Below are 22,244 nucleotides of genomic sequence, written 5' to 3'. Positions count from 1 at the left end.
TATTTAATTCGATATCAAAATTATTTAATTTTGATAATATTTCAAAATTTTAATTCCATTGTGATTCTATATAGGATGCTAATGAGATTCCTTTTGATAATGCCCCAAATATTTTGGAACTTGTGGCCAAAGAAGATGTAGACTTTCTGCCATACGTGAGTTGGGAGGAAAAGTACCCAGAGGCCTTCGTAACACAGGTAAGTACAATCACCAAATTCAGTCATCCATTGCTTAACGATGGGGGTGTGTTCTGAGAAGTGTGTCAGAACAGAGTTCATGACTGTGTTAACATCCTAGAGTGACTTACCCAGGCCCAGTGGTCCAGGACGATTAATGAGTATGTGGCCTTCATGAAATAAAGAAACACAGTAAACAGAAGACATATGGAGAAAACTGTCAATTCAAACTAACCTTGTTTGAATTAAATAGAAAGCATGCTTTTTTCTTGGGGGGCGGGAAGTGAGGACAGTGTCTGTACATCACCCTGCTATCCTGGATGGAACTTGCTATGTAGACCAGGCTGTCCTGGAACTCACAGAAATTGGCCTGCCTCTGTCTCCCAAATGCTGGGATAAAGGTGTGTGACATTACACCAGGCCACAGAAGGAATACACTCTTAAAAGACAGTTTATAAAAGAATCTTGGGCCGGGCGGTGGTGGCGCATGCCTTTAATCCCAGCACTCGGGAGGCAGAGACAGGCGGATCTCTGTGAGTTCGAGACCAGCCTGGTCTACAAGAGCTAGTTCCAGGACAGGCTCCAAAACCACAGAGAAACCCTGTCTCAAAAAAAACAAAAAAAAAAAAAAAAAAAGAATCTTGGAGCTGAGTGCAGTACACACAGAGTCCAGGGTCATCCTTAGCACGTGGAAAGTTCTAGACCAGCTTGGGATATGTTAGATTCTGTCTCAAAGGAACTAAGAAGATAATCATTTAAACTTTTCTTAGACTTATTTTTTATATGTATGGCTTTCTTGCATGTATATGTTTAGGACACTGTGTCCACATCTGTGTGACAGTCAAGTGTGAGATGACCCTCCGTGTACAGGAAAGACTCCCTGAGGTGGAGTGAGCAAGAGAAGCAGAACATTGTGCGGATAGTTACTATGGTTTCCACTATGTCTTTAAGAAGAACAGAACATAAATGTATTTGCTTAGCTCGTTTGCTTGCTCTTGCTTTTATTTACTGTATATATTCCCTTTCTGGAGATGCTGGGAATTGAACCCAGCACCTTGCATATGCTAAGCAAGGACTATACTGCCCCTTAACACTGACGTGCATTCATCTCCCAGGAGGTCAGCAAGTGGCGTGGGGTGGGGGAAAGGAATGTTAGAGGACACCTGCTTTGCTATAACATATCCGTTTGCACACTGTTGCTTTTGTACCATAGGCAGAGTCTGAGTGTTCAGGACTAGAGCAGGATGATGTCACCAATGGCAGCAGACCACAGCAGGTATACCATTAAACAGAACTGTGCATGGTAAATTTCCAGGTTGGTTTTGCACTCGTACTAGGTTGCCTGGCCCCTAGGCCCTTAGCTTCCTTCATCGCCTCTTTAGTTCTGTGTTTACATTTTAATTTCCATCTCATTGAAATTTATCCTGGTGTAAGATAAAAGTGTAAAACCAACCTAATCTCCAAAGCACTTGACTTACTGTCTACTCTGCAATAACAATCTAATTATTACAATGTTACCAAAGGCTTTAATATATGAAAAGTCTGCCAGGCAGTGGTGGCTCACACCTTTAAACCCAGCACTCAGGAGGCAGAGGCAGGCGAATCTCTGAGAGTTCAAGGCCAGCCTGGTCTACAGAGCAAGTTCCAGGACAGGCTCCAAAGCTACAGAGAAACCTTGTCTTGAAAAATCCAAAAAAAAAAAAAAAAGAAAGAAAAGAAAAGAAAAACAACACACACAACTTCATCTTTTTGTTGTTGTTTTTGTTTTTTCGGGTTTTTGTTGTTGTTTTGGTTTTTCAAGGCAGGGTTTCTTTGTGTTGCTTTGTTGCCTGCCCTGGAACTAGCTCTTGTAGACCAGACTGGCCTCGAACTCACAGAGATCTGCCTGCCTCTGCCTCCTTAGTGCTGGGATTAAAGGAGTGCGCCACTACAGCCCAGCTAACTTCATTTTTCTTAATATTCCAGTTTCTCAGCAGGCATGATGGCCCAGGCATATAATCCCTGCTACTGAAGAGGAATATCACAACAAGTTTGTGGCCAGCCTAGGCTACAGAGCAAGTTAAAGAAAGGCTAGCCTGGGCAACTTAGTGAAAATGTTCCAAAAAACAAAATACAATACAAAAAAATTAAAAGCCATACATGGTGGTACAATGCCTTTAATCCTAACACTTGGGAGGCAGAAGCATGCAGCTTGCAGAGTTTGGGGTCTTTGTGGTCTACATAGTGAGTTCCAGGCCATCCCGGGCTACACAGTGAGACCCTGTCTCATTCTGTTGTGGTGAAATACCTTGACAAACACAGCTTATGGGAGAGAGGATTTATTTTGGTTCACAGTTCCAGAGGACACACAGTTCATTGTGGTAGGGAAGGCATGGGGCGTGGGGATGGCCTCACACACTGCATTAGCAGTCTGGAAGCTGAAAGAGATGGGAAATGTCCAGAAACCCTCAAGGCCCACCCTAGTGCCACACCACCTCCACCAAGGCTCCACTTCATAAAATCCCATGATCTTCCCAACAGTGCCACAACTGGGGACCACAGGAGTTCAAACACATGGTTCTGTGGGAGGCATTTCATGTTCAAACCACAGCACTAGGCATACAGGCTCATGCCTGTAATCCTAACTCAGGAGATTAAGGCAAAACCAGCTAGGCTGGCCTATCCGGCTTTATGTCTGCTGTGATTACAACCTTGGCAGGAGACAAATACGCCATGCAGTCAGAGCTTGAGTGTGGAGGTTATTTAGAGAAGGGTAAAAAGGAGGGGAGAGAAGGAAAGGGAGAGGGAAGGAGAGGGGGAAGTAAAGACCTGCTTGCCTCTTCAGAACAACATCCTAAAGAGAGCTGGAGTGGGCGGAGCAGTGACACAGCAGCCATAGAACCCTGGGCTGGCTTGGGTATGCCTGGGTTCCTTCTGCTAGGTGGCAGGGACAGCATAATGCCTGAATCCTAGCGATGTCAGTCTGGGCTACAGAGTAAGACAATGTCTCGTAGGCCTGAAGGTGGCTTGACAGGTCAAAGTGCTTGCCGGACCAGCTTGATTTGATCTTTAGAATCCACAGTAGAAAGAGAGCCAATTCCCAAATGTCCTCCTGCTTCCACACGTGCACATGACACTCATATGCATGCACACACACACACACACTAATAACAAATGACACAGAATTTCAAAGGTCTTGTCTCAAAGAGGCTAGAGTTGTAGCTCATCAATAGCAGACTTCCCTGTGAGAAGTCCTGGGTTCTAATCCTAGAGTCCTAAATAAAATATGAGGAACCCCCCCCCTTCTCTTTCTCTTTGTTGTTGTTCTTTGAGATAGAGTCTCAGTGTAATCCAGGATGACCAGAAATCTCTATGTAGCCCAGGCTGGCCTCAAACTCAAGATCCCCTCCCTTAGCTTCCCAATTGCTGCTATTATAGGGCTGTTACCAGGTATTTCCAGGTTTAAGAGTTGACAATAAGGACCTATGTAAGATGTGCAACGTGAATAAGATATTTTTATTCACATATTTTAGTTTTAATTATGAATATGCGTGTGCATTTCTCTGCAGGAGCCTGAAATAAACATCAGACACTTTGCAGCCGGCGCGCCATTAGGCAGGTTTGCCTCACCTGAGGTAGGTGCTGGGTCCTCTGGAAGGGCAACTTCACAGTAGCTTGTTTAAAGCAGAGAAATAAAGTCAGGTGTAGTGATTGCACGCCTTTAATCCCAGCACTCAGGAGGCAGACACAGGCAGATCTCTGTGAGTTTGAGTCCAGCCTGGTCTGTGTAGCAAGTTCCAGGCTGGTCAGGGCTACAGGGTGAGAGCCTACCTCAAAATAATAAACAAACAAATAAATAAATAAAACCAAACAGGCAGAGCAGTAGAATAGGTCAGAATACACTTTGCGGGAATAGCAGTTCACATAAGCAAAGATGCTTAAGAGCCCAGATTATTTTCTGGGGCATCCTTCCAGAGAAAAGAGGATTTGCTATTTCAGGTGGTTTAGGTGGTTCTCTAATCATTTTCCTACTGCACATACCCCTTCTGATTTTAATCACAAACCTGCCCGGCTGTGCATGGGCACAAGATAGTAAATTGAGGGTTCTCCCTACGAGTTCACTTTGAGGACACTGTCAGCCTTACCGCCCACGCAGCTAAAACCAGTTCAGGCCAGATTAACCTTTCTGGTCTCTTATCCAGATACATTAGGAATACTTTGAACAGAAGGTATCTAAATTTGATTGTTGTTAGTGAAGGAGAAACTTTCTGTTACCCAGAAAGGGGTGTGTATAGGCCAATGTAGGTGGGGATGGGAGAGTTCTGAGGTGGCTGGGTGCCTTGTTCAGAAAGGACTGCGTGTGTGTGTGTGTGTGTGTTTGTGTGTGTGTGTGTGTGTGTGTGCAGGCCTGTGTGCACACGCACATGTCACATGCAGGTGATGGAACTCAGCTGCCAAGAACATTATTACAAATGTGTGTTGGGGAGGTAGGATCCCAGACTACTAACTTACCCTGTCCTTCCTTTCCTCGGGCCAGTACCCATGGCTCTGGTATTCTTCAAATCTTACAAATGTTTTGCCTTTTACCCTTGGTCTTTGCGTATTAGCTTATTATAAAACTTTTAGCCAGAAGTGGTGTGGTGGCTCACACCTGTAATCTCACCTCAGAAGGCTGAAGAGGATTGACAGGAGTTGATGGCCAACCTGGGTTGCGTCATAAGACCGTGCCTCAAAAAAGTAAAAATAATTAAATATTAAGTTTTTTTCCCCCTTGGGCCCGGTAAGCCTCTCTACCGATGAAATAATCCAAATTAGACCAAATCAGACCAAATTAGGAGAAGCCCAGGTTTAGTGAATGCTGAGCCTCCCCCCCAGGAAAACACAGAAACGCGGAGAGGGGAATGGAAAAACAAAAGACCACTGACTCCCTGAGGAGGGGTCATCGTTTGGCAGGCTTTCTTGGAGGTGGGCTCTGGACTGTGGCCACTCCCAGAGGAGGGGACTTTGACCCCCTGCCAAATATTTCAGACTCCTTGTATATATGGATGCCAGGGGCCTGTGGTGCCGCTTCCAACCAAACACCAAATACATTTAGGCCTTGCATATAGGTGAGTGGTAGGACAGTTGATCAGAAATAAACGGGAAATCAGATAAGCATTATGATCTTTTTATAATGTTTGTCTGTTTGTTTATTGGCATGCTGGGGGAGGGTAAAGTGGACTGGATGCATGGAGGTCTGAGGATACCTTGTACAGACTGGTTTTCTCTTATCTATCATGTGTGTCTTTGAGATTGAGTTTAGGCTTAGCCACAGTGTCTCTGGCTGTCAAGCCATCTCACCAGCCCACATACTTTTTTTTTTTTTTTTTTTTTTTTTTGGTTTTTCGAGACAGGGTTTCTCTGTGGTTTTGGAGCCTGTCCTGGAACTAGTTCTTGTAGACCAGGCTGGTCTCGAACTCACAGAGATTCACCTGCCTCTGCCTCCCGAGTGCTGGGATTAAAGGCATGCGCCACCACCGCCCGGCTCCCACATATTGTTTTTTATTTATTCCTTTCTCTTGTTCCTTTGGTGGTGTTTATGAATGAACTCAGAGTCTGGTTTGCTTGAGCTAGGGAAATTCCCTACCACTGAGCTTTATCCCCACTCCTCTTTCCGTTTTGTTTTTGTTTAAAGTTTTGTTTGTTTGTTTTATTTGTTTTGTTTTTGTTTTTCGAGACAGGGTTTCTCTGTAGCTTTGGAGCCTGTCCTGGAACTAGATCTTGTAGACCAGGCTGGCCTCAAACTCACAGAGATCCACCTGCCTCTGCCTCCCGAGTGCTGGGATTAAAGGCGTGTGCCACCACTGCCCAGCCTATCCCCAGTCCTCTTGTATTTATTTATTTATTTATTTATTTATTTATTTATTTATTTATTTGGAGACAGTGTTTCAGTGTTTCTCTGGGTAGTTCTGGCTGTCCTGGAACTCCATCTGTAGACCAGGCTGGTCTTGAACTCAGAGATCCACCTGCCTCTGTCTCCCCAGTGCTGGGATAAGAGGTGTGAGCTACCACTGCCCGATTAATTTTTTATTTTGAAATGGTGTCTCACTATTGCCCAGACTGGCCTTGAAATTCAAGATCTTCTTGCCTGGGCCTCTTGAGTGCAAGATTAGAGGTGTGAGCCACACTGTACCACACCTGGCTAAAAGCCTTTCTCCCTGGACCTACTTACCTCTCAGAGTTGATTTTTGGGTTGAGGGATCCCTAAAACCCAGTCATTCAGCTACTTGGGAGAATGTTTGCTAATTTATTTTGTTCTGCTTTCTCTTCACATACACAATTTTGCCACCTGGGCAGCCCTTCTCGGTCTCGTCTGAAGGGAAGGAGAAACAACCCCAGCTACATTTGACTAAAAGACACAAAAAAAAGCTAAGGAGAAGTTTTCAAGAAGTTTCTGAAGATTTTGAATGTGTGACCCCAGAGCCACAGTCTCGTGCAGCAGCAGAGTCTCTCAATGTCCACTCACAATCGGAAGGTGTGGGCCAGCCACTGGGTGTGAATCGTGTGGCGTCAATGGAAAGAGAGAGGGGATATAAAAGTTGTATGTTTGTGATGAAAGCAACATGCGCGGCTGCTCCCATGGATTCTTCCGCTCCTGCAGAGCGGGTTTCTTTCCTTTCTCCCTGCAGCTCCCAGTCTGCTTTGTTCTCTCCTCCGAGCCACATCCCCAGTGCTCTTCCTCATGCTGCCCCTCTCCCTGGTGCCCCCTGTCTTCCTCTCCCTCCCTCACCCCCTGGTGCCCCCTGTCTTCCTCCCGCTGCCCCTCCCTCCGGTGTCGCTGGTCTTCCTCCTCCTACCCCTCTCCTTTTTCGCAGCCATTTTCCTCCTCTTCACAGAGAATTCATCCCAGACAACTCACCTGTGTTTGGTCAAAGCCGTAAGCCTGTAGGAGGTACCAACATCTTCCATGATTCGGGGTCTCCTCCCGGGCGTCCTTTCTCGGGCTTTGGCAGTGTTACTGCTTTCTCAGGTGGTTTCTCCAGTTCAAAGAAAGTTTCCCAAAGGCCTGACATCTCCGTCTTGTCTTCCAAAGTCCCCGAGGCACCTTATCTAAAGTCTAAGGCAATTCTTGGCCTTCCTCCTCTCTCCAAAGTTCTTCGCTCTGGGCATCCCCGGAGGGCTTCACATCGTTTTCAAAGTGCCTCCCTCCCTCGGGGACCTGATGAAAGAATCGCAGATACCAAAATGGATTTGGGTGAATCGGCTTTCTCCTTTGAGTCTCTCTTCTTAAATCGTTCTGCCAGCGCTGCGCCCTCAGATGGCTTCGAAGGCCTGGGTTTTCAAGACATGAATTTGCCTGCCTCATTCGAAGCAAAAATGGATGAAGCAATGGGATATGACGCATGCAAGATAGAGACTTATGCAACAAATGACGCTTGTGCAGAGGAAGATGAGGAATGGGCGATCTGCGGAAGCGCTTCCGTGGAGGAAGATGAGGGATGTGTGGTCTCTGAAAGCTTTCCTGCACTGTGGACTTCGCTCTTTGCCCTACAAACCGAGGTATTCGTCTTATCTCTTCAGTTAGCTTCACGGCTTACAGCAGTGCATCTGAGAGCAGTTGATCACAGAACAGCGTATTGCCAGTCCTTAGTGGTTCAAGGTGTGTGTCAGCATGGGAGAAAATGTCTCTCAGTGAGTAGTCAGCTGAACTAAAATTCTGCGTGGTGGTGGATGCTGTTTGTCATTGTTAGTGACTGTTAATATTTGTCAGTTGAAAATTAGCATCCTGGGGGCTGGAGAGATGGCTCAGTGATTAAGAGCACTGGATGTTCTCCTAGAGGATCTGAGTTCATTTCCCACCACCCACATGGCAGCTCACAACTGTCCGTAATTCCAGTTCTAGGGGAATCTGACGCCTTCACACCAGTGCACATAACATAAATTTAAATAAATAAATAAAAGAAGAAAGAAAGAAAATTATCATCCTTGAAGAGGATTTACCCCCTAAGTTCTAGTGCCAGGAATTGAAGTTGACAGAAATTTCCTACTGCCTAGTAAACACAGGTGCAGTGAGTATTCTGAATATTTCCTCTATTAATGTGTGAGCTACTGTTACTGTAGTAGCGTGGAGGGCCACAGCTCTCCATTCGTCAAGCCAGTCAATACTCTGTAACTCTAGCTTCGGCACTGGCTCTGAGATCCAGGCTCACGTATGTAATTGTTTTGGTGGGAAAGCATTTAGTGAAGCAAAGAGGACTTCCCTCGGCGTCAGAGTAAGTCCTGGCTTCACCACGTTGTGTTTGTGGGGTCCAGTTGTCTCAACAGCATAGCAGGGATACTAGCGGTATTTACCACACACAGTGGGGGCTTTTAAAAGGCACTTATGTATATTTATAAAATAAAATCTTTTTTTGTTTGTTTGTTTGTTTGAGACAAAATTTCCCTGTGTAACAGCCTACCTCTCCTGGAACTAGCTCTTGTAGACCAGGCTGGCCTCAGAACTCAGAGATCCGCCTACCTCTACCTCACAAGTGCTGGGATTAAAGGCTTAATAAAAAATAAAAATAATGGAGACCAGCCTGGTCTACAGAGCGAGTTCCAGGACAGGCTCCAAAGCTACACAGAGAAACCCTGTCTCGAGAAACAAAACAAAACAAAAAAATAAAAACAATGAAATGTGGCGGAGGGCTGGCAAGGAGGCTCATGGGGGAACGTGTTCGCCACACAAACCTGGTGGCCTGGGCGTGATCTCTGGAACCCACATAAAGGTAGTTTTATATATATATAGCATGTTTTGCCTGCATTAGTTTATGTATGTCATGTACATGCAGATGCCTGTACAGGACAGAAGGCATTGGATCCTGGAACTGTATTTACAGGTGGCTGTGAACTGCCTGATGTGACTTCTGGCAACTGAACCTGGGTCCTCTGCAAGAACAGTAAATGCTCTTAACCACTGAGCCATCTCTCCAGCTCCAGCTTTAATTTTTTTGAAGCAGAATCTTGCAATATAGGCCAGGCTGACTTGGAACGTTCTATGTGGTTCAGTTAGGCTAGAAGTTAAGACACACCTGCCTCTGCCTGCCAAGTACCTTATTATTGGTTTGCATAATGGTAAAAATAAAACAATGCTGTTCCCCAAGGGGTGGCAGTGGGTCCCAGGCAGGGAGCTGCTCGGTGGGTCACCCGGTCCCATGAGGAGCCTCAGTGGGTGAGAGACAGAGACAGACAGGCATGCTGTACAGAGTGAGGTTGGATATTTATTTAGTGGGTTATGGAAGGGAAGGGGAAAGGGGAGAGAGAGGGAGAAGGTGGGACAAGGAGAGAGTGACAGAGAGAGAAAGAGAAACGGGGAGGAGAGGAGAAGAGAAGCTACCTCTTCGGGAGAGAGGCAGAAAAGAGAGAGCTCAGGCTGGAGGAGGTAGGGTGTCCACTTCCCTTGGCAGAAGGGGAGGGGTTGGGAGAGGGCAGGGCTTGTCTTTTTTTTTTTAATATTTATTTATTATGGATACAATATTCTGTTTACATATATGCCTGCAGGCTAGAAGAAGACACCAGACCTCATAACAGGACATTAAAGGGACAGGACAGACCCTTACAATCTTCGTTTTCATTTTTTAAATATGTATATATATATATATTTTTTTTAATTAGGATCTTGTTTGTTTGTTTGTTTGTTTGTTTGTTTTGGTTTTTCAAGATGGGGTTTCTCTTTGTGACAACCCTAGCTATCCTGGAACTCAGTTTGTTTGAGGCTGGCCTCGAACTCACAGAGATCCACCTGCTTCTTCCTCCTGAGTGCAGGGATTAAAGGCGTGTGCCACCACTGCCCAGCTGGAAATAGGATCTTATCATGTATCCCAGGTTGGTCTAGAACCCCCTACGTAGCTCAGGCTGGGCTCAGACTTACAGCTTGTCCTCTCGCAAGTGCTGGGTTACAAATACAAGACGCCGTGCTTGACGTATTCTTGGTTTTTGTTTTATGACACTGATATTGAATATGGACATCACACATGTAGACAAGCATTCTGTCCCAGAGCTGTAACCCTAGTCCTTTTCATTTTTTTTTTTATTTGTGTGTGTGGTGTGTGTATATACCCGAGTTTGTGTGTGCAAGTGTTCTTGTGGATGTGAATATAACTGTGTACACGTGCACATAGCAGCCAGAGGTCAATGGTGAATGTCTTCCTCAGTTGCTTTCCACTTTTTTTTTTTAATTTTTATTTATAGCCAGGTGTGGTACATGCCTTTAATCCCAGCACTCAGGAGGCAGAGACAGGCACATGACTCTGTGAGTTTGAGGCCAGCCTGGTCTACAGAGAGTTCCACGACTGGCTCCATAGCTACTGAGAACCCCGTCTTGAAAAACCAAATAATAATAATAATAATAATAACAACAACAACAACAACAGGGGCTGGAGAAATAGTTCAGAGGTTAAGAGTACAGGCTGCCTTTCCTGATGTCCTGAGTTCAATTCCTAGCAACCATATGGTGTCTCACAACCATCTCTAATGAGATTGGGTGCCCTCTTCTGGCCTGAAGGCATAATTGCAGGCAGAATACTGTATACATAATAAATAAATCTTTTTTAAAAAAACAATAATAATAAGCCTTCACACCGTGCTTGGTTAAGAAATTAGGTAGCTGGGCATGGTGGTGCACTTTTAACCCTGTACTAGGCAGGCAGAGGCAGGTGGAACTCTGTAAATTCAAGTTCAACCTAATCTATTGTAAGTTCTAGGACAGCCAGAGGTATATAGAGAAACCCTGTCTCAAAAAACAAACAAAAATACAAACAAAGAACTGGATGAAACAAAAGAAGGAAAATAGATGTTTTGGGGATTTGGGGAACTTATTTTTATTTCTGGGTATGATGCTTATGGGGGGTGTGTCCTGGAGTACAGAAGAGTATGTTTGATCCCCTGGAGATAGGGCTACAGATACTGATGAGTAGCCCAACATGGATACTAGGAACTGAACTCAGGGCTTCTGGAAGAGCAGAAGTGCTCCCAACCAGTGAGTATCTCTCCGCTGACTGGGATTTGTTGTTCTTATTCTTTGTTTTGTTGAGATAGAGTATCAGCCCTAAGAGTATCTTCAGTCGATCAGTTTTAGGAGCCAGTGAGCATGCTCTCCCACATACTCCCCTATACTGTATGCATGCCTGCATAGTCTCTCTCTCCCTCCCTCAAATATACACTAATTAATAACATTTTTAAATGATTTATATGCATGCCTGATGCCTGAGGATGACAGAAGAGGACATTGGATCGCCTGGAATTGGAGTTGTAGATGGTTGTGAGCTGCTGTGTGGATGCTGGGAATTGAACCCAGGTTCTCTTGGAAAGCAGCCAGTGCTCGTAACTGCTGAGCCATCTCTCCAGCCCCATTTGTGTTGTTTTTGAGACAAGGTCTCATATTGTATCTCTGTCTGGCCTAGAACACACTATGTAGACAAGGATGGCCTTGAACTCACAGGTATCCACCTGCTTCTGCACCACCACACCTGGCTATAATAAGTAAAACTAAAACTAAAAGGCCAGGGAGAGATCCTCACAGGTAAAGGCTACAAGCCTGACAGCCTGAGTTTGAGCGGTGAACCGATATTTAAGGAGGAAAGAGAGAACTGAGTCCCCAGCAGTTGTCCTCTGACCTCCACAGGCATGCTCTGTGTCCTGGTTATGGTCACTATCACTGGGATGAAACACCATGACCAAAAGCAAGCTGGGGAGGAAAGGGTTATTCTGCTCACACCTCCAGAGCACTGCTCATCACTGAAGGAATTAAGACAGGAACTCAAATAGGGCAGGAACCTGGAGAGGGGAGCTGATGCAGAGGCCATGGAAGGGTGCTGTTTACTGGCCTTCTCTCCACTGCTTGCTCAGCCTGCTTTCTTTTGGAACCCAGGACCACCAGCCTGTGGGTGTACCCACCCATAATGGACCAGGTGTGCCCTGTTGACTGAGGTTTTCTGTCCTGCCTGGTTCCCGAAGTCGTTAAATCCTAAAGAAAACACACAGAGGCGGGCGGTGGTGGCGCATGCCTTTAATCCCAGCACTTGGGAGGCAGAGGCAGGCGGATCTCTGTGAGTTCAAGACCAGCCTGGTCTACAAGAGCTAGTTCCAGGACAGGTTCCAAAACCACAGAGAAACCCTGTCTCGAAAAAAAAAAAAAAACAAAGAAAACACACAGAGGTCTACATTAACTATAAACTAATTGGCCTAGTATCTCAGACTTATTAACTTTTATAACTTATATTAGCCCATTATTCTTATCTATGTTAGCCACGCGGCTCGGTACGTTTTTCAGCAAAGCAGTCACATCTTGCTTCTTCTGTGGCAGACTCACAACCTCAGAAAAAGCTTCCTTCTTCCCAGAACACTCTGTTCTCATTGACCTGCCTATACTTCCTTCCTGGCTACAGGCCAATCAGCTTTTATTTAAAATATAATTGACAGAATACAGACCATTCTCCCACACCAGTGCCCCCCATCAATCATTGACTAAGAAAATGCCCTACAGGCTTGCCTACAGCTGGAGGCATTTTCTCAACTGAGGTTCCCTCTTTTCAGATGACTCTAGCTTGTGTCAAGTTGACAGAAAACTAGCCAACACTTTGTGATTATGGTGCACGTGCCCTTTCCAGCATCTCTCTGTCTCTCTCTCTCACACACAAACACACACACACACACTTTTATGTTTAGAAAAAAAACTGTCCCATTTCAAACTAAATAAGGATATACATTTTTTTGGGGGGGCGGGATGAGAGGCCCTGCCCCTCCCCACCTCCACACAGGGACCAACCCTGACCCTTGAGCAGGAGACAAAACAAGAGTCCCTCTCCTGCAGTGTGACAGATGGAGATTTGTTATTGTTTCTCTGGGTGACCTGGCAGAGTCAAAAGGATTCAGGTTCCCAACAGGATGGAACATAAGTCTTTAGCCAGGGGTTCTCAAATCAGAGAAAGCCACTGGTCAATCCAGGGAAACAAAACTGACAGAAACACATAGAAAGACACACAGACACAGTAAAGACAACCAGGGGCAGCCACCGCACTTTTACACACCTGAACAGATGGATTCAGTGATGACTCCCACGTGGATCCCAGACACTGGGTCAACAGCTATGTCTGACTACTGTGTGTCCAAACAGAAGGCACCTTAACCAGACTCACCCCCAGAGGTGACAGAACAGGCCACTTTCTAACTTGTCTCCTTTTGGGGTGAAAGTGTCAGACCCCTCTGAAGTATTAGGCAGCGACTGATGAAAGGTATCCTAGGGACCTGGAACATCTCAAGTTGTGCAATCTCTAGGAGTCCCCTGACCACCACACTCTTCCTCATTCCATGGGGCTCTGAGAACCCCCCTCAGTGTCTCAGGGTCTAATCTCTGGGATCTCAGCAGGACCTCCAGAAATGTTTTTGGGTATCCACCAGGGAAGACTGCTCAGATATAGGTGGTTTTTTGTTTGGGTTTTTTTGTTGTTGTTGTTGTTGTTTTAGTTTTGGTTTTTCAAGACAGGGTTTCTCTGTAGCTTTGGAGCCTGTCCTGAAACTAGCTCTTGTAGACCAGGTTGGTCTCAAACTCACAGAGATTTGCCTGTCTCTGCCTCCCGAGTGCTGGGATTAAAGGCGTGAGCCACCACCGCCCAGCTCAGATACAGGTTTAAGCCAATTGAAAGTCTTTATTAGCTGGTTGGCAGCTATACTGAGGGTTCAAGATCCTAGGGTAGCACTGAGCCTTTCTCAGAGTGAGCTTTTAGGCAAAAAAAAAAAAAAAAAAAACCAACAACAACAAAAAAACATGTCTGGTTGAAACACTTCAGTTAACAAGGACAGTTAGCTAGAAGCAGTACTACAGAAACAAAAAACAAGGTTAGTACATTAGAGACTTTCCCAGAACTATGGACTTTGATGGATTCGACCTTTGTTTTGGTTTTGGAAGGTGGTGGTGTCTACATCCTGAGTTTTACAGCCTGATGGTAATTCCATCATGGAGTCAGTTGTGCTAAGGCCTGGGGCTCTGGTACACTTGGTCTGATGGTATATATTTAATACTGAAAAGGGAATTATGCTAGAAAAAATACTGTATGACATAGAATCTACGATTATCAATATAATTTTTTTCTTAATTTTACAGGATGGTTTCTGGAAACTGACACCATCACTAGGATTTATACTAAAACTTAATGTAAATATTCTACACGATTTTCTTGAAGAAAAAGGCATTCGATCTCTAGGTAAGCCACTGTTTTCAATTAATTAAGTCACTGTGTTCCTTCATTTTTCCAGTCTCTTATAGGCAAACTCCTAATTGTAGTAAATTATTTTGTAAACTAGTGCGTTTATTTAATAGTTTTGGAAATTCCATATGAATAGAATTAATTTTTTTTTTTGACACAGGGTCTCACCATGTAGCCCTGACTAGCTTGGAACTCTCTGTTTAGACCAGGCTGCCTTTGAACTCTCGGAGATCTGCTTGTCTCTGCTTCCCAAGTGCTGGAATCAAAGGTGTGTGCCACCATGCTCAGTTACTAGAATCAGATTTATTAACAGTCATGACTTTACTAATGATGGGAATATTTTATTAGCAATTTGATTAGAGTGCATGGCACCAACTACTGCAGAAGAACAACCCCAAATCTGGGAATAGTGACACACACCTGTAATCCTGCCATTTGGTAGCCTAGCCAAGTGGATCGTGAATTTGAGAATAGTTGGGCTACATAATGAGACTGTGCCAGTGATAACACTATTCAGTGCTCAATAGTACCACAAGGACGTATGCTCAACTATGTTCATAGCAGCATCCTTTGTCATAGCCAGAACCTGGAAACAACCTAGATGCCCCTCGACCGAAGAACAGATAAAGAAAATGTGGTACATTTACACAATGGAGTACTACACAGTAGAAAAAAATGACATCTTGAATTTTGTAGGCAAATGGATGGAGCTAGAAAACATCATATTTAGTGAGATAACCCAGACCCAGAAAGACAAATATAATATGTACTCACTCAAAAGTGGCTTTTAGAATAAAACAAAGAAAAACCAGCCCACAGTTCACAATCCCAGAGAACCTAGACAACAAAGAGAACTCTAAGACATACAAGGATCCAATCTACATGGGAAGTAGAAAAAGACAAGATCTCCTGAGTAAATTGGGGCTGTGGGGATCATGGAAGAGGGTAGAAGGGGAGCCATTTTAGATTCCTCTGTTGAGAGTTTTCTGTTTAGGTCTGTACTCCATTTTTAATTAGATTATGTGATCTTTTGGTGTCCAATTTCTTGAGTTCTTTGTATATTTTGGAGATCAGACCTCTGTCTGATGTGGGGTTAATGAAGATCTTTTCCCATTCTGTAGGCTGTCATTTTGTCTTATTGACCGTGTCCTTTGCTTTACAGAAGCTTTTCAGTTTCAGGAGGTCCCATTTATTAATTGTTTCTCTTAGTGTCTGTGCTGCTGGGGTTCTATTTAGGAAGTGGTTCCCTATGCCAATGCGTTCAAGTGTACTTTCCACTTTCTCTTCTATAAGGTTCAGTGTGGCTGGCTTTACGTTGAGGTCTTTGTTCCATTTGGATTTGAGTTTTGTGCATAGTGATAGATATGGGTCTATTTTCATTCTTCTACATGTTGATATCGAGTTATGCTAACACCACTTGTTAAACATGCTTTCTTTTTTCCATTTGATATTTTTTGCTTCTTTATCAAAGATCAGGTGTTTGAAGATGTGTGGATTGATATCCGGGTCTTCTATTCGGCTCCATTGGTCCTCCTGTCTGTTCTTATGCCATACATCTAACTTATAATATGGTTTAGGTTTGTCTTATACTGATAGCCACAATGAGTTGGCTGACATGGGTATAGTCAGAAATTTCTGCTGTTTATCTGCTGTGTGTTTAGGTTTCCTCCAAGATATTTATAGCAAGAACCTAAAGTTCTTCATAACACTCCATGCCTCTCTAGTTATTGAAGGCAGCAAGTGATGGAGTGGGAGACTCTGGGCATAGCTCAGTGTCCAAAGAACCATCAGGATAACGTGATAGACATATGTGTTCTGATTGGTCACAAGGACCTTTAGAACATATGAAGTGGGTTTTATTGGCTTTCACAACCTAAATGTATTGTCTCATAATTCTGGGATATCAAATTTGATAATTTACTAATGTAGTATGATTCAACTATAGTATAATTCTGTTGTTCTAGAAAAAACAATTTATTCAGGCTGGACTTGAACTCATGGTAATCCTCCTGCCTTAGCATCTGGGTGTTGGGATTATAGGCATGAGCAAGCACACCCGGTTTAATGGACAGTAATTTTTAGGCAGGCATTGGTGGCACATGCCTTTAATCCTAGCACTCAGGAAGCAGAGGCAGGGAGATCTCTGTGAGTTCGAGGCCAGCCTGGTCTACAGAGTAAGTGCCAGGACAACCAGGGCTACACAGAGAAACCCTGTCTCAGGGGGAAAAAAAAGTAAAAGCAAACAAAAATAATGAATGAATGAATGAATGAGGATAATACAAACTTTGTGGGTTTATCTTGGCTCATGGTCTAGAGTGTTAGAACCCCTCCAGGAAGACCCTTTGTCCTAAACCATCCCAAACCTCCTAAACAGCAGCGCCACCTGAGAGTCGAGTGCCCAAACACATGAGTGAGCCTGGGGGGACATTTCTCATCCAGATCACCACATGAAGTAAAGGAGATCTTTGTTTTTTTTAGGTACAAAAGGAAGAGACTGTCTCCTGGACCTAATTGCCACCTTGCTGGTACTGCAGTTTCTTCGTACCAGGTTGGAACAAGAAGGGATGGTTGCCAAATCACTGATGAAGATGGATGACACCTTCATCTCAAGGTGCTTTAATGTCCTAATAAGAAACTTTTCAAAAAGCCAAAGTATCGTTATTGGCCTGTTTCAAACAACTATGTGGGCTGGCACATGAATACAGATGGGAGCCACGTGTCCTAGGTCTAAGTATTTAGAAATCATGAAGCCAAGCTGGGAATGTATCTCAGTGGTAGAGCTCTTGCCTCGTGCACAGGGACCTGGGCTCAGTTCTGCTGTCCTGAGCAACTCAACACACACTGTATGTCAAAGTACCAACCAGGTCATGATGGCACATTCCTGTAATCTTACCACTGAAGAGGTTACAGATGGAAATCCTGACTTACAGCCTAGCCTAGGCTACACAGTAGGGTCCTGTTCCAAAACAGAAAAACAGAAGAAAAAAAACCTTATCAAACTATTAAATAAAATACATTAACTTGGGAGGCAGAGGCAGGCGGATCTCTGTGAGTTCGAATCCAGCCTGGCCTACCACAGCGAGTTCCAGGAGAGGCTCCAAAGCTTCAGAGAAACCCTGTCTCAAAAAACCAAAAAAAAAAAAAAAAAAGAAAGAAAGAAAGAAAGAAAGAAAGAAAGAAAGAAAGAAAGGCACTCCTTTAATTTCAGCACTGAGGAGGCAGAGACAGACGAGTCTCTGTGAGTTCGAGGTCAGCCTAGTCTACATGGCAAGTTCCTGTCAGCCAGAACTACATAACAAAGAGACTCTGTCTCAACAAAACAAAACAAGAATCTTTTATCTTTGATAGGCTTTCTGACCCCATGATATTTAGTGTCTCCACTGACGCAGTAAACCAGGCCAGGCTGAATTGAAAAAGTGTAACAGCAGGTTTATTGAGAGCAACTCTCGGGAGGGTTCTCTGGTCCAAGAGGCTGAGGCCAGAGAAGTCGTGCACCTGGACTAAGGCACGGAGATTTTATAGATGGTAGGTGAGGGGTGAAGCTAGGTCTGTGCCCAAGTGTGGTCAAAAGCTGAGCACTTTGGTGGGCACTTGGGCAGCTGGTGGCATGGAAGGCAGGGAGCTGCGGTAGTCATCAAGAACTGGACTTTTATCCCAGCACTCGGGAGGCAGAGGCAGGCGGATCTCTGTGAGTTCGAGGCCAGCCTGGTCTACAAGAGCTAGTTCCAGGACAGGCACCAAAGCTACAGAGAAACCCTGTCTCGAAAAACCAAAAAAAAAAAAAAAAAAAGAACTGGACTTTTGTCGCCTTTCCTTTGTTAGACTCTCAAGTGGGTGGGGTTTGGAGAGACAGACTGGAATGAGGTAAGCCGGGCTTTCTGGACCCTTCAGGGGTGAGCCAGAGGCTTCAGCTGAACAATCATGACAAATGCAATCCCATTGTCACCTGGATAAGCAGGTTCAAAATAGCTTTGGTTGACTCCTGAGTAAAAGCTGTACAACATCTCACAGCCACGTGAGACACGAACCCAGCTCCACCTATACATCCCACAGCCACGTGAGACATGAACCCAGCTCCACACTATACATCCCACAGCCACATGAGACACAAACCCAGCTCCACCTATACATCCCACAGCCACATGAGACACAAACCCAGCTCCACGCTGTACATCTCACAGCCACGTGGGACCAGACCCAGCTCCACCTATACATCCCACAGCCACATGAGACACAAACCCAGCTCCACGCTGTACAACATCTCACAGCCACATGAGACATAAACCCAGCTCCACGCTGTACATCTCACAGCCACGTGGGACCAGACCCAGCTCCACGTTGTACATCTCACAGCCACGTGAGACACGAACCCAGCTCCACGTTGTGCAACATCTCACAGCCACATGAGACACGAACCCAGCTCCACACTGTACACCCCACAGCCACGTGAGACACGAACCCAGCTCCACGCTGTACACCCCACAGCCACGTGAGACACGAACCCAGCTCCACGCTGTGCATCTCACAGCCACGTAAGACACGAACCCAGCTCCACGCTGTACACCCCACAGCCACGTGAGACACGAACCCAGCTCCACGCTGTACACCCCACAGCCACGTGAGACACGAACCCAGCTCCACGCTGTGCATCTCACAGCCACGTGAGACACGAACCCAGCTCCACGCTGTACATCTCACAGCCACGTGAGACACGAACCCAGCTCCACGCTGTACATCTCACAGCCACGTGAGACACGAACCCAGCTCCTCACCCCACATTGCATATCATAATGGCCCTTTCCCCAAAGAAAAAATTAGGAAGATGAAAAAAAAGGCTAAAATCTTTAAATTTTCCCCAGAGAACTAACAGATTTATTTTTAGGCGCATGTGTGTAGGAGTGTACAACATATCATATATGTGGAAATCTGAGGACAGCTTTTGGGATTGAATTCAGGTCATTAGACTTGTCAATAAGTACCTTTACCTGCTGAACTATCTCACTAGCTCCAATAAATTTGTTTCTTCAAGACAGGGTCTCACTCTGTAGACCAGGCAGACCTTGATTTTACAGAGATCTGCCTACCTCTGCCTCCCAAGTGCTGGGATTAAAGGTGTGTGCCACTATACCAACTATGTGGGGGGGGTTGTTTTGTTTTTGTTTTGCCGAGACAGCGTTTCTCTGTAGCTTTGGTGCCTGTCCTTGAACTAGCTCTATAGACCAGGCTGATCTCGAACTTAGAGACCCACTTGCCTCTGCCTCCTGAGTGCTGGGATTAAAGGTGTGTACCACTATACCAACTATGATTTTTTTTTTTAAGAAGGGAGTCTCATGTATCTCAAATTGGTCTTGAGCTCACTATGTAGCTGAGGATGACCGTACACTTCTAACCTTCCTGTCTCTATCAACTGAGCCACACCCAAATAGAATCTTTCTTATTTTTGTTGTAGGGGAGGTTCAATGGCTCAGTGAGTAAAAGTGCTTGTTGTGTCAGCCTGAGGACCTGAGTTCAATCCCCAGTATCCACATGGTGGAAGGAGAGAACTGTCTGTCCATACTCAAGCCGTGGCCATGTGTGCACTTGCATCTTATTGCATTTCTAACACACACACACACACACACACACACACACACACACACACACACACCCCGACCTGCCCAGTGGCCAGCAAGGCCAAATCTCTGAGGATTGAAGGATATTCCAAGACCTGTGTAGGGTACCAGGCATTTGGATTCAAAGGTAATGTAATAAACAAGTTGGACGATGGTGGCACACACCTTTAATCCCAGCACTCAGGAGACCAAGGCAGGTAGCTCTCTGTGAGTTCGAGGCCAGCCTGATCTTCAGAGTGAGTTCCAGGACTGCCAGGGCTACACAAAGAACCCCTGAAAAAAAATCCAAAACCAAAGAAGGAGAAGGAGGAGGAAGAGGAGGAGGAGGAGGAGAGGAAGAGGAAGGAGGAGGAGGAAGAGGAAGAGAAGAAGAGGAAGAAGAAAGAAGCAGAAGAAAAGAAGAAGAGAGCAATCCAAACAAAACACTTCTCATTTTTATCTCATTTTTATTATTAAAGCTAACAAAACATGTGGTAATGTTTGCAGTTAGTTTGAGCAAATACATCAGTGAATGTGTCTGGTGTACTGTCTCATCACTTTTGGTCAAGTGTAAAGAGCCAAGACTATTCCTCCCAGGTCTTCGCCTTTCTCAGAGAGATCATGTGGACACGTAGGACATTCTTTTCATGTCCTTTTTTTTTTTGTTTTTGTTTTTTTTTGGTTTTTTTTGGTTTTTCGAGGCAGGGTTTCTTTCCTGGAACTAGCTCTTGTAGACCAGGCTGGCCTCGAACACACTTTCAAGAAGGCTCCTGTCTTAGCTAGGTTCACTGTTGCTGTGATGAAACACCATGACCGAAGCCACTTATTTGACTTACATTTCCACATCACAGTTCATCAGAGGAGGAGGTCGGGGCAGGAACTCAAGCAGGGCAGGAATCTGGAGGCAGAAGCTGATTGTAGAGGCCATAGAGGATGCTACTTACTGGCTTGCTCTTCATGGCTTGCTCCCTGTGCTTTTATAGAACCCAGGGCCACCAGCCCAGGGATGGCCACACCCACAATGGGCTCCCACCACTCATTTTAAAAATACCCTACAGGCTTGCCTACACCTTGATCTTAAGGGGCATTTTTAAAATTACCGTCCCCTCCTCTCAGAGATGACTTTAGCTATGTCAAGTTGACGTAAAACTATTCAGCCCAGCCATATTGTGGGAAGAGCTTTCTGTGTGCTGCCCAATTCATTCACAGGTTTCTTACACAGGCTTTCCCACACATCCACACCACACACAATAGTAAGTTAAATTACACTGTAAAACTTTGGTGTAAGGGCTGGGGACGTAGCTCTGTACAGATGACTCTCAGGTGTTCTTCAAGTATCTGGAACAAGTTGAAAATTCCCAGACAGTGAATGAACATTGAAACGGGCCTCGGGGACACTGAAGAGGGACAACAGGAAACAAAGAGGCAAGAAAAAGCTGCAGCTGTCCTGAGGGATTAAGGGGGCTGTGCCCACAGTGAACTGGGAAGAGAGGCAGGTAAGTCATGTAGAAATGAGAACTTTATGCAGATTTCAAGAATTGCCTTTATTAAATATCTTCATTTTTGACAATCATTTCATCCAATACAGTGTTATAGATTTGGAACCTTTCACATATTCTGAACCAATAGAAACTTTTTTTTTTCTTTTTTTTACTCTAGGACTATTCCATGGGCTCTTGAGAACATAAAGAAAGCAAGAGAATGGGCCAGAAAAACAGAAAGCCAGTATCCATCTATCTGCCAACGGCTTGAGCTGGGTAAAGACTGGGAGTCCGCCACAAAGCAACTACTGGGGATGCAGCCCCACGCCAACAGCTCTCTTTACCGACTTCTACACTGCAATCAAGGCTGAATTCAATGAAATTTCATTTTAAACGTTTCTCATATATCTTTTTGTTGTTATTTTGTTTTTGCTTTTTTTTTTTTTTTGGTATTTTGAGATAGGGTTTCTCTGTGTGGCCCTTGCTGTCCTAGAACTCACCCAGGCTGACCTCAAACTTACAGAATTCTGATTTCCTTTGTCTTCCAAGTGCTAGGATTAAAGGCACACACCACCACCTGACTGCCTGTTCATATTTCTGTGTAGAAAATAATCAAATAGTAAAAGGTACTGATAATGACATGTATTAGTAGTTTGGGTTTTTTGTTTTGTTTTTCTTTTTTTTTTTTTTCTTTTTTTTTTTTTGGTTTTTCGAGACAGGGTTTCTCTGTAGCTTTGGTGCCCATCCCGGAACTAGCTCTTGTAGACCAGGCTGGTCTCGAACTCCCAGAGATCC

The 22,244-nt window shown here is 44.8% G+C and overlaps 1 protein-coding gene across 3 annotated transcripts in view; it reads left to right on the top strand.

The window, feature by feature from the left end:
- The window catches only part of Parp4 (poly(ADP-ribose) polymerase family member 4), a 93,471-nt gene extending 71,624 nt beyond the window's left edge, over positions 1-21,847 (top strand). For 2 of the 3 annotated variants that reach the window (XM_057786326.1, XM_057786325.1), the window contains 7 exons: positions 75-197; positions 1,390-1,452; positions 3,725-3,790; positions 6,492-7,694; positions 14,275-14,374; positions 16,856-16,988; positions 21,628-21,847. In XM_057786326.1, the coding sequence (XP_057642309.1) occupies positions 75-197; positions 1,390-1,452; positions 3,725-3,790; positions 6,492-7,694; positions 14,275-14,374; positions 16,856-16,988; positions 21,628-21,820 (1,881 nt within the window). In that variant the 3' untranslated portion in view covers positions 21,821-21,847. The remainder of the gene's footprint in view (positions 1-74; positions 198-1,389; positions 1,453-3,724; positions 3,791-6,491; positions 7,695-14,274; positions 14,375-16,855; positions 16,989-21,627) is intronic. The other variant, XM_057786327.1, reaches the window with a different exon arrangement.
- The last annotated feature ends 397 nt before the right edge of the window (positions 21,848-22,244 follow it).

The sequence above is a fragment of the Chionomys nivalis genome, chromosome 12 (assembly GCF_950005125.1).
Source record: "Chionomys nivalis chromosome 12, mChiNiv1.1, whole genome shotgun sequence".
Lineage (NCBI taxonomy): Eukaryota > Metazoa > Chordata > Mammalia > Rodentia > Cricetidae > Chionomys > Chionomys nivalis.
This window is presented reverse-complemented; position numbering and strand designations above follow the sequence as displayed.